Source organism: Rhinolophus ferrumequinum, chromosome 11, assembly GCF_004115265.2.
Source record: "Rhinolophus ferrumequinum isolate MPI-CBG mRhiFer1 chromosome 11, mRhiFer1_v1.p, whole genome shotgun sequence".
Lineage (NCBI taxonomy): Eukaryota > Metazoa > Chordata > Mammalia > Chiroptera > Rhinolophidae > Rhinolophus > Rhinolophus ferrumequinum.
The window spans coordinates 36,936,456-36,949,051 of record NC_046294.1 but is presented as its reverse complement, the minus strand read 5'-3'; the positions used below and the strand labels follow the sequence as shown (position 1 = coordinate 36,949,051).

General features: G+C 33.7%; 2 protein-coding genes across 9 annotated transcripts in view; both read right to left on the bottom strand.

Moving 5' to 3' along the window:
• The window catches only part of SOX6 (SRY-box transcription factor 6), a 596,148-nt gene that overhangs the window by 549,332 nt on the left and 34,220 nt on the right, over positions 1-12,596 (bottom strand). The gene's annotated exons all lie outside the window — the stretch shown is intronic.
• LOC117030095 (transcription factor BTF3 homolog 4) lies at positions 10,783-11,719 on the bottom strand. Of its 2 annotated transcripts, XM_033119782.1 has the most exons (2): positions 11,678-11,719; positions 10,788-11,610 (listed from the first exon to the last, which is right to left on the bottom strand). In XM_033119782.1, the coding sequence occupies exon 2, from the start codon at positions 11,488-11,490 to the stop codon at positions 11,188-11,190; it is 303 nt and encodes a 100-aa protein (XP_032975673.1). In that variant the 5' UTR covers positions 11,491-11,610; positions 11,678-11,719; the 3' UTR covers positions 10,788-11,187. The 2 variants fall into 2 exon arrangements, with proteins under 2 accessions (XP_032975672.1, XP_032975673.1); XM_033119781.1 differs by having other exon boundaries at positions 10,783-11,719.

The following is a 12,596-nucleotide window of genomic DNA, read 5'->3' as shown; positions in this document are numbered from 1 at the left end:
CAAACATAAGAAGATTTTAAAAGCTGGAAAGAAGGTAGACTGGCTAGCCCCCCAGGACCTAAGAAAGGACACTGTGGTGAATTCCCTAAGTTTTCTTTTTGCCTCATGTATCCCAGGCTTGAAACTAAAGAAGCCAGCAACCTAGAAACACCAACAGACACAGACCAAAAAAAAAAAGCCCCAAGAAGAGCCTGCTCACTCTAGTAAAAACAAAAACAAAAACAAAATTAGGAAAGGGGCAGCTTTTAGCAAGTCAGAATACTTATAATGACCACTTTAACTTCAGATAAACTCACAGAAAAAAAAAAATTGTGGCTCCATCCTGACCTAGTCAAACAAAGGCCAAGTGGGGAGCCTAGACTTCTATTCTCTTATGGCTGTAATGAGGCATCCAACATCGACCCCCAGGGAAGTATCAAAGAAGGCAAGGTGGGGACCTGAGACTTTTACTCCCACCAGCCGGTAAGAGCATTCCTGTCTGCTCTCTTAGCCTGTGTGCAGTATAAATGCAAAATATGTGAGGAGCCAGGACTTCCATTCTCACCAGGCAGGAAGAAGTTCCCTTTCTCCCTGCCCTGGAATGGTATCAGCGGAAGCCTTATAAAAAGCCTAGTAGCAAGGCCACCTCCACTATGGTGTCAGTGAAGACCACATGGAGAGCTGGAACGCCCAGTCCAGCAGTAACAAGACCTCCCTCCACAGGTGGGGAACCCCGACTTCTGTGTCCACAGGGCAGTAACAAAGTAACAACAGCCCCTCCCCTGCTGGAACAGTGTCAAACAAAAACAACTAAAACATACGGTTTATGTAAGAAACAGAGTGTCACAATATGAAACAAAATGACCAGGTTTCAAGCAAAAATCACTATCATCCCAAGAACCAGAAAGATCTTAAGCTAAATAAAAAGAATAAAAATAAATTTCAAAAAATCTAAATGAAAAAAGAACAATCAAAAGATGCCAATACCAAGGTGCCAGAATTGTCTGACATACATTTTAAAGCAGCCACGATAAAGTGCTTAAATGAACAATTGTGAACACACTTGAAACAATGAAAGAAAAAGAAAGCTTCAACAAAGAAACTTTTTAAAAAACCAAATGAGGGTTGCTAGATGGGCGGGAGGGGTGGGGGGGGGGGGGGGAGGGTGAGGGGATTGGAGGGCAGTCGGTGACCACAGGATGGCCACGGGGTTTGAAAATTAATCTGGGGAACGTAATTTGGTGGTTACCAGAGCATAAGGGGGTTGGGGGGTGGGGGATGAGGGTGAGGGGGATCGGATGTATGGTGATGGAAGGGGAGCTGGCTCTGGGTGGTGAACACACGGTGTGATTTATGGATGATGTGATACAGAATTGCACAACTGAAATCTATGTAATTCTGCTGACAATTGTCACCCCAATAAATTAAAAATAAATTTAAAAAAAAAAAAGGTATTACAAATCAAATTACACACACACACACACACACACACACACACTTACCAAGTATGGTTTCTTTCACAAACGTAAGATTGGTTTTTCATTATAAAATAAATGTTATGTGTAACACAACATTAACTGCACAGAAGAAACAATATGATCTACTCAAAAGAGAACAAAAATATATTTGACAGCATTCAATATCTGTTTGTAATGAAACTCTCAGAAATCTAGAAATATAAGGAAAATTTCCCTATCTGATAGTTTGTCTAAAATAAACAATAGTCATGCCTATAGCTGCCATGATACTAACTAATAATGTTTACTTTTGTCATTCCTATTAAACACTGTTGTGATGATTTAAAAAAAAAAAAAAACCAAATGGAAAATTGAGAACTGAAAACTACAATAACTGAAATAAAAAGCTTAATGGAGGGGCTCAATGGCAGAAAGGAAGGGACGGAATCAATGAACGTTGGAAGATAGAACAATAGAAATTACCCAAACTAAACAACAGAGAGAAAACAGATTTTAAATATATTAACAGAGTGTCAGGAACCTTTGGAACTATAGTAAAAAATCTAACATTTATGGCATCAAGAGTCCTATAGAAGAGGAGATAGAAAGTATGGCTGAAAAAAGTATTCAAAGAAATAATGCTGAAAACATCCAAATTCTAGCCAGAGACATACATAAACCAACAGAGTCAAGAAGCTGAGCAAACCACAAACAGCATAAACCCCAAAAAGAATCATACTAAGACACACCATAATTAAATTTCTGAAAACTAAAAAGAAAAAATTTAGAAAACATCCAGATAAAAATGATACCTTACCTACAGAGGAAAAAGCATTTAAATGACAGCAGATTTCTCATCAGAAACCACAGAGGCCAGAGGAAGTGGCAAAATGTATTTCAAGTACTGATAAAAAATAAAACAAAACAAAACAAAAAAACCTGTCAACCCCAAATTCTATACTCATTGAAAATATCCTTCAGGAATGAAAGGGAAATCTGAACATACTCAGATGTAGGAAAACTAAGACAGTTTATCACAATCAGACCCATCCCAAAAGAATGGCTAAAAGAAGTTCTCTACACAAAGATTCAACAAGAGAAGGAATGTTGAAACATCATAAAGGAAGGAAAAACAAGATAAGTAAGATAGTACCATATTTTACTTGGGTAAATTCAATAGGCTTCCCTTGTCCCCTCAAGTGTTCTAAATTATGTTTGATGTTGGAAGCACACTGTGTGATGTGGTTATAAATGTATGTAGAAAAAAATATTTAAGGCAATCATAAATGGAGAAGAGTAACGGGAATTAAAGGGAGATAAGGTTACTTTACTTAAGATGGTAGAATGACTATGCCAGTAGTCAGCAATTAACATTAGGTTGATGCAAAAGTAATTGCGGTTTAAAAGGTTAAAAACAATTATAAAAACCGCAATTACTTTTGCACCAACCTAATATAACTGGATGTACAAAAATACCTAGGATGTACAAGACTCAACAAGATAAACAGACTCTAATTGACATTTTAAAACACTCCACCCAACACACAACAGAATACATATTCAATACATGTTCTTTTCAGAACATACACCGAAAAAGACCATCAAGTAGGCCATAAAATGAACCTCAACAAATTTAAAAGAACTGAAATCATATGAAGTATATCCTCTGACCACAATGGAATTAAAGTAGAAATCAACAACAGAAAGACAATCTCCAAATGCTTAGAAACTAAGCAACATACTTCCAATTAATCCATAGGTCAAAGAGGAAATATCAACAAAAATTTTTAAATATATTTAACTGAATGAAAATTCAAATATATCAAAATTTGGGGGCACAGCTAAAGCAGTGATGAGAGAGAAATTTTACTACTCAATGCATAGAACAAAAAAAGAAAGAAAAGTGAAATCAATAATCTAAGCTTCCACTTCAAAAATCTAGAAAAAAAGAGCAAACCAAAACAAACAAAAGAAAGGAAATAAAAAGATAAGAGCAGAAACCAATAAAATTGAAAACAAGAAAACTAGAAATAAATCAATAAAATAAAGAATTTGTCCTTTGAAATGGTTAATAAAATTGACAAGCCTCTTTCAAGACTGACAAAGAAAAGGGAATGAAGTGAGATATCACTACAGACCCTGCAGACAAAAAGATAAGTGAATACTATTAATACTATTAATAACTACACACTAAAAAAATCTCTACACACTAAAAACTCTAAAGTTTTACACCTTAGATGAAATGGACCTCCTTGAAAAATACAAACTGCTACACTTCATCCAATAAGAAATACTTTGAATATCCTTGTAACTACTAAGAAAATTGAATTTACAAGCTTAAATACCCCTAAAAAACACATTTCCAGGCCTAAATATCTACCAAATGTTTAGCAAAGAATTAACACCAATTGTACATAATTTTTTCCAGAAAATAGAAGAGATAGAAACACTATCCAATTCATTATGAAGCTAGTATTACCTGATACCAAAATTAGACAAAGCAAAACAAAAAAGTACCAAAAGAAGAAAGCTTCTGGCCAATATCCTCATGAATGTAAATGCAAAAATTCTTATATTTTCATGTAAAGAGAAGTATTGAAACAAGCACCCATGGTAACCGCTCTCTTCTTGGTGGACAAGAATAATTTTAAAGTAAACAAAAAAGTCAACGTTAAAGAAAAATCCAATGCAGTAAATATCAATTGAAATAAACAAAAGCTTTGGGGTCCCTAAATAATTTTCAAAAGTGCGAAGAGGTCCTGAGACTAAAGAGTTTAGAACTTATGATTTAAGGCACCAGCTCTTTAGTTTACTAACAGCTACCTGAGGTGCTACATCAGAAGTCAAGAGTCTTCTGAAATATGAATGACACCTCTTTAGGCTCATTTTCATAGAAATTCTTCTGAAGATCTAAAAACATTGTCACCAGCCTTTAAAATACTTAATTTTCACATGTCCTGGAGGAGTTTGAATCCTGCCCTGATGATAACAGATTCTGGGGAATGAACAATGCTATGGAATATTGAAGTTTGATTACCTAAAGGTATCTCTGAGAAGCTGCTGAGGAAAAAGAATAGATTGAGTCAGTCAAGCCTGTTGTATCTCAACCAATTGGGAGATCAACCAAACCCATCATTCCCCTACAGTTTTCAGAGATTCCTAGTTCTAACTTCAAGAAACTGGCATCAAAAAAGCATCTGACACACCCACTAGGATGGCTATAATTTAAAAAAAAAAAAAAAGGAAAATAGCAAGTGTTGTTAAGGATGTGGAGAAATTGGAACCTTCGTACATTGTTGTGGGATGTAAAATGGTGCAGCTCCTGTGAAAAACAATGTGACAGTACCTCAAAAAGTTAAACCTGGAATTGCTGTATGACCCAGCAATTCCATTCCTAAGGATATATCCAAAATAATTGAAAACAGGTACTCAGACAAATAGGAAACAATCCAAATGTCCATCAATGGATAAATGGATAAACAAATTGTGGTATATACACAATGGAATATTACTCATTCATAAAAAGAAATAAAATACTAATGCATGCTATAACATAGATGAACCTAGAAAACATTATGTTGAGCGGGGGGAAAAAAGCTAGTCACAAAAGCTTACATATTATATGATTCCATTTATATGAAATATCTAAAAAAGGTACATCCATAGAGACAGAAAGTAGACTGGTGATTGCCAAATGCTGGGGAGAGGAAGAAATGGGAGTAATAGGTATGGGGTTTCATTTTGGGGTGATGAAAATGTTTTGGAACTAGATAGATGTGGTGGTTGCATAACATTGTAAATGTACTAAAATGCCACTGAACTGTCCACTTTAAAATGGATAACTTTAAGTTATATAAATTCTATCTCAGTTATATTAACAAGATCTGAAAATAAGGACATGTTCACCTGACCTTATGGTAAGGGGATAAATAAAAAATTCAAGTTGTATACATAAAAACTTCTAGCTGAGAACCCTTCACAGAGTCAAAATTAATATTCTCTCTTAAGTGCTACCACAGCCCTCTGCCATTACTCTCTCAAAACATTCATCACATTATAGAATCTGAAAATATTTTTGATGCCTTTTATACTGTCTACCTTTACTCTACCCATATATCTATTCCTACCCTCCTTCATTCGCAATCTTCCCTCTCCTAGCTGTGGGTTTATCCAGAGCAGTAACCACTTATTTTTTCATCTTTATATCCTTGGTATCTGGCACAGTATATATGCTCAATAAATTTATTAAGTGAATGAAAGAAGAAACAAATTTATAAGTACACTAGATCTTCATGTAAGCATTATAGAAGTTGAAGGACATTATCAAATTATCTTCTGCTTCTTGAGTTGGGATTTATTACACCCATAAACCCCAAATTATTGATATTTTGATTGTTGATATTTATAATTTCAGGCCAAGCTGACTGCAATTTTCAAAGACTCTTGTAACATTCTCAAAAAAAAAAATCTGAAATTGAAATTAATTTAAATCACCTTATTTTTTAAATAAATAAATATATCTTAGAAGTTTTTTTGAAAGTTACAGTATACCTCGAAATTAAACAAAACACAATGGCAGTGTAATAAAATGATCAGAATTCACTTCATATACGAGTGTCCATTTAAAAGACAAAGAAATTCAAATGTCAACAAAAATTCTATTAAAGTGTTCATCTAATTATGTGTTAAGAGAAATTATTTTATATATAAAATTATTAAAAATTATAAATTATTTAAAATTTTAAAATTATTTAAAATTATAAATTATAACAGGATCATCACTTTAACTGACTATTCCCACCAAAAATCAGAAAAAATACATATATAAATGATAACTTTTGTTTCTTGGATATAGCAGTGTACCATCTGGCATAAATGAGACTATTTACTTAAAATGATATTGTTTCTCTTACATTGTGTGATCTTCAGAGTAGTCTTTAGGTTGAATATTTTCTTTTGTTTTGGTAAAAAAAAACTGTGGCTAATTAAATAAAAACAACTAAAACTTAAGCTAATACTGAGATCTTAACTCACACCTCAGTAATTTAATTTTTAAAATTGTTTTAACTTTAAGATGAACTGTTAACATTTAGATATCTTGGCATTTACCAGATATATATTTATCATGCTATAAAAACATAAATTAGGGCATTGAAAAGTAATAGCATTCTTTACTTCAGAGAACTGTAAAAAATTGCCAAGAACTACATAATATAATTATAAGATTCTTTATATGCACAGTTTTGAAACAGACTTAATACAATGTACATGAAATGTGCTACATTTGCAGCAGGAAGGAAAAGGTAGTTAAAAGCAAAATAAAACAAAAAAAAAACCCTCCTCAGCAACCTGTCAGCCTTTGAAGATCTTCCCTTAACTTTCACTTACCAAATAAAATTAAAAAACTAGGTTTTGAGGATTCAACTAAATTACGCGACCTATTTACTGGTGCAACTTTCAAGTCATTTTTGCTGCTATTCATGTTACCTATTCATGTTATAAGGGGCTAATATACCAAATATGTAAAGAATTTATGCAGGTCAAAACAGAAAAACAAATAATCCAATTTGAAAAATGGGCAGTGGACCTAAACACAAACATCTCCCAAGAAGACATACAAATGGCCAACAGATCTATGAATAGATGCTCAACTTCACTAGCTATTAGGGAAATACAAATCAAAATCACAATGAGATACCACCTCACGCCTGCTAGAATGGCTATTGTCAACAAGACAAGTAATAACAAGTGTTGGAGAGGTTGTGGCGAAAAAGGATCCTTCACACACTGCTGGTGGGAATGTAAATTAGTACAGCCACTATGGAAAACAGTATAGAAGTTCCTCAAAAAATTAAGAATAGAATTATCGTACAACCCAGCAATCCCTCTTCTGGGTATCTACCCCAAAATCTGAAAACATTTATCCCTAAAGATAGGTGTACCCCTATGTTCACTGCAGTATTATTCACGGTGGCCAAGACATGGAAACAACTAAAGTGTCCTTCAATAGATGACTGGATAAAGAAGACGTGGCACATATATACCATGAAATATTACTTGGCCATAAGAAATGATGAAATATTGCCATTTGCAACAACATTGCCATAAGAAATGATGAAATATTGCCATTTGCAACAACATGGATGGATCTTGAAATTATTATGCTAAGCGAAGTAAGTCAGAGAGAAAAAGTCGAGAACCATATGACTTCACTCATATGAGGGATATAAAACTGAAAGCAACAAACAAACAGGAGAAACAAACAAAAACTCATAAACACAGACAACAGTTTAGTGGTTACCAGAGGGTAAGGGAAGAAGGAGGGTAGTAGAAGAGGAAAAGGGGGTCAAATACATGGTCATGAAAGAAGAAATGACTCTGGGTAATGAACACACAATGCAATATATAGATGAGGTTTTACAGAAATGTACACCTGAAACCTATATAATTTTACTAACCAATGTCACCCCAATAAATTTAATAAAAAACGTTTTTAAAAGATGTCATGTTAGTTAAAAAGATATTCTATGCAGAAAACTAGGCTTCTGGATTTTTATTGGAGAAAAATTCTAAATTAGTCAAATAAATTTAACTAATTAATATAAACTCAAAGAAAAGTACCCAAATAATATCAATTTGCAAACATAGCAAAGACCAAGCAAACTCACCCACCCTGAGATGTTCGCCCTTCTGCAACGCCAATCTAAGTCCTGGAATGCCTTTAAGCTTTCATTCAAAAGGTTTCTTATTGAAGCCTAACCTGGTTTCCTGTGGCTGACTTTATTCTTTCTCATCTCTGAAGACACAGTTTTGCCCACACATTCCAGCAATTGATTATATATTCTCTTGTATTGCCCTAACAACTATTAAGTTCTTTGAGTTTAGAGATGCATGCTAATTATTTTCTGTCCCCATAAGGCCTGCGACATAGGGAGCACATATAAAATATTTGTGTATTTGAAAAATCATGTAACACATATTTAAACGTGATATGGATAAATTTAGTAGGGATTTCTGATTGCTCAGTGCTTTTATAATGAAAAAATACTTTTACTCAAAAAGGCAACTACATCTCCCATAACGTTGTCCAACAGATTCTCCAAAATGTATTTCTCAGAAGCTTTTAATTTAAATGCACCAATTTTCAAAAGTAAATAACTAAATAACCCATTTTTTAAAAAACATCATTTAGCAGCCCCTTGAGAAGGGCTGACTCTACCCATAATCTGCTCTCTTTGGAACACTAGTGCTGATGAATTGTTTTATAGACAGTTTGGTGAACAAGAATTTAAAAGTTCTTCAAAACCAGGAAGTCAGACTGAGAAAGACAAACACCAAATGAGCTCACTTATATGTGGAATCTAATGAACAGAATAAATGAGCAAACAAAACAGAAATAGACTCAGAGATATAGAAAAAACTTGGTTGCTAGAGGGGAGGGTAGAGGGGACGGGGGAGAAGGTGAAGGGATTGGAAAGAGCAAATTAGTAGACACAATACAGTCATGGGGCTGTGAAATACAGGATGGGGAACATAATCAACAATGTTGTAAAGATGATGTAAGGTGCCGGATGGGCACTGGACTGATCAAACGGACCTCTTCATAGACTGTAGATGCATCACCAATGTGCTGCACACCTGAACTGAAGTAGAATAATATTGTAGGTGTATAAGAATACATACATATATATATATATGTATATGGAAGATAGTCAATGGTATTGTAACAGCTATATAAGATGTCAGAGGGGTAGTAGCTTGGGGTAGGGGGGTTATTACTTTTTGAGTGGTGTAAATGTCTATTATGTTGTTTTGTGCACCTGAAACTAATAAAAATAAATAAAAGTTTTTCAAAACCATTCAAATTAGTTAAAGTACTCATACTTACCTTTGTCACCACATGAAAAAGACCAAAATTCTTTACAGTCCTTCCGTTAATAACTGTACTAGAAATATTCAAATACACTTATGTTGGTTTCACCCAGTTAATGGCAACATTGCTAAACTATTATACTATTTGCAGAATGACAATTCAAAGCATTTTAAATTAGGATGCCTGCAGTTGGCAGAAGTAAGGATTGAAACAATACTGATAACATAAATATTTATATAGGAGTATGGTTTTTGAATGAGTAAACATCTATCCAAATATTCTCCCACTTTTTCCTGTAAGTATTATAGTTGATTTGAATTATAACATTTTATTTAAAAACATATTTAATCTACTTTAACATTCTGGAATATAAGATTTCGGGGTCTTTCCATCACCCGCCAAAACCTTATATTCCAGAATGTTCAAGTAGATTACAAAATTTAATTTAAAAAAAAAGATTTTGGGGTCCTCAGAGAAGACATTACAGCACTTTCTTCATATTTCACCTGCTGCTTCTTTGGATTTGTTACCACTGCATTTTGTTATATGAAAAATAAAAACAAACAAAAACTTTTAAAAGGTGAAAGCATTTTTATATAATCAAATTCATTTCAGACCTACAGGTTCAAGCATCTCACTTTAAACAAGTGTTACAAGAATCACAATAGAGTGCCTTGGGTGTTTTATTCTAGAGTAATCATTTTTAATGATTGTTAAAGGATATAGCAATATTTCCCTGTGCAGTTCAATACATATGAATAAAATAGTGAGATATATGCCAGAGCAAAGACCTTTAAATTCACCTTTTTAAGTAACTGTTTTCATGGCTATATTATTGATTACTTTGAACTGGAAGGAAATTGTCCAAACACATAAAACTATAAAACAATTTATTTTTTTTTCCAGTTACTTCTCAACTGACAGTATTAGTATTATATTATTTTAAATAAAAGTATTATAGTGTACCCTGTGTATAACTGAAAAAAGTTTTGTTTACTATTACTTTAACCGAAAAACACTACAATACTGAGAACATATTCATTTTAACATATGATTTATTTGCTTAATCTCAAAAAAACGAAATTGAATTGTGCTTACAAAATTAATTGACATTTCATATTACCAAGATTGTTGCATGAAACTATCATAATAATGCTATCGTTTACAGCTAGTCTGATTTCACTACAAAAATTTATTTAAGAAATACTTAAAACCACAATGCTTAATTTATTTTTCTCAAGTAGAAAGCCTATACAAACAAAAATGACTAATAATATTTCTCAACATTTAACCAAAGTTAGCCTTTTCAAAAGACAACATTGTAATTGATTAATTTTAAGTTACGTATATTTGTATAACTGCTATGAAAAATTAAGCCTCTTTAGTTTCAAGACTTTTCATCTCTTTACTTGCCATCTAAATTGTACTCCTGTAACTTTTTTTTTTTTTTTTTTTTTTTTTTTTTTTAAATGTAAAGATTTGTTTTATTTCTATTGGGGGAAGGAAGAGGATAAATAGAACTGTTTTCCAATTTGCTCTCCACTGTATACACACATACCCACACGCATACATACACATACATACACCAAAAATACCCCAAACAAAAAAAATGAAAGAAAAAGCCAAGAATCAAAAATCAAAACACCCTCAAACTGCATCAATACTTCGTATTTTGACCAAAAGAACAGATCCTGGGAGGAAGTGCAAAATGCAAAATCAAATGACCAAAAAATGCTGAACAAACAGCATTATTAATATACAAAATATTTATATTACTGAACTAGTAACAGTTGATGTTCTCCGTGTCTGTAAAACTTTGGAACCACAAGCTGATCTGTTAAATCTAGTCCATGCCAGCTTCCAAAAACCAGAGAGATTTTAGTTAGCTTCATTTTTTGATGCCTCATCAAAATTTTCTACGAGATCTGGAACATCATCATCCTCCTCGTCAATATCTTCTGGTTTTGGTGCTTTGCTATCCAACACTTGCCGAGGGAACTGTTCGGCTAACTTCCTAAGACTTGTTAAGCTGTCAGCACCAAGTTGACTTAATATTCCAGGTAGCATCTCTGTGATTGGTTTGGCTTCTGCATGACCAGTAATTGCAAAGGTGTTAGCAGAAAGGGAAGCTTGGACTTTGGGATTGTTGAAATGAATAACTGTCCCATCATCTTTAATCATGTTTACCTCTTCAATACCAGCTATATTATTCACAGCCAGTTTTTTTAGAGAACTCTGAAGTTTTTTGTCATCAGCTGTAGCTGTTCTATGTACCACCTTCTTCTTTCTGCGAGCTGTACCCTTGCCCCCTATCCGGACCTGAGCCTGAAGTTTGGCTAACTTTTCTTGATTCATGCTGTTGGTAAATCTGAAGCAGGGAGGGTCCTCCAACACCAGCACGCGGCAAGAGCAAGATCCTGTAACTTTAATAGAGTACATAGTTTGATCCTTTTAACTAATTAGTGGATCAGCAAGAAGGAAGTCGGGCAATTGCAATTACTGTCCACATGTTCATTTATATCAAATACTCTGCAGGTCAACCTAACCATTTTTATTTCACAAAAGGCTGCTTTTCCTTATTTATAATGTCTTTCTGAAAATGATCTACTATCCTAGCATTAATATAATGTCCATTTGTACATGCTGTAGTAATAAAAGGTAACAAAATTTGCTTTAAACAAGCAGAGACAAAGAGGCCAGCCTATAGATTCATCACTTCTGCAACTTTCTTTAAACCATTCTAATTCTGTCTCTATCTCTTATATTAAAGTCTGATCATATATATTTAATTCCATTCTTTAAAATTTCAGTAGACAACTTCAGTGCTAACCTACCACTGCCCCGTCAGAAAATCTTTGATGTCACAGCATAATAGCTCCTGAAAGAACAGCACTAATACTTAATGTAACATGAAACCAGGGCTCTGCAGAGGGGCTGTCTGCTGTCAGGAACAAACAATTTCACTGCTGTTCCCCAGAAGTGACAAGGTTGGGACCTATCTGTACAGCAACCCTCACTACCAACAGAGATTTATTTGTATTAGGAACTAAGAGTGCTGCCTCATTCTTTTAACTATGCCAATCTCTATTTTGAAAATAAAAAATAAATTACATTTTAATGTCAAACAATGCATGTGTCTCAGTTCTCCCCGAAGCCTGTAAGTTACACACTAAAGAAGACCTGTGGTGTTTTCAAATAATTAGTAGGTCAAATGGAAATGGCTAAACTCACTACAAAGAAGCAATTAACACATTATTTCATTATTTCAGAAGTTACACCAAACATAT

Excerpts from the sequence above, each read along its gene's own strand:
- LOC117030095 (XM_033119781.1), bottom strand. The coding sequence starts at position 11,664 with ATGAATCAAGAAAAGTTAGCCAAACTTCAGGCTCAGGTCCGGATAGGG.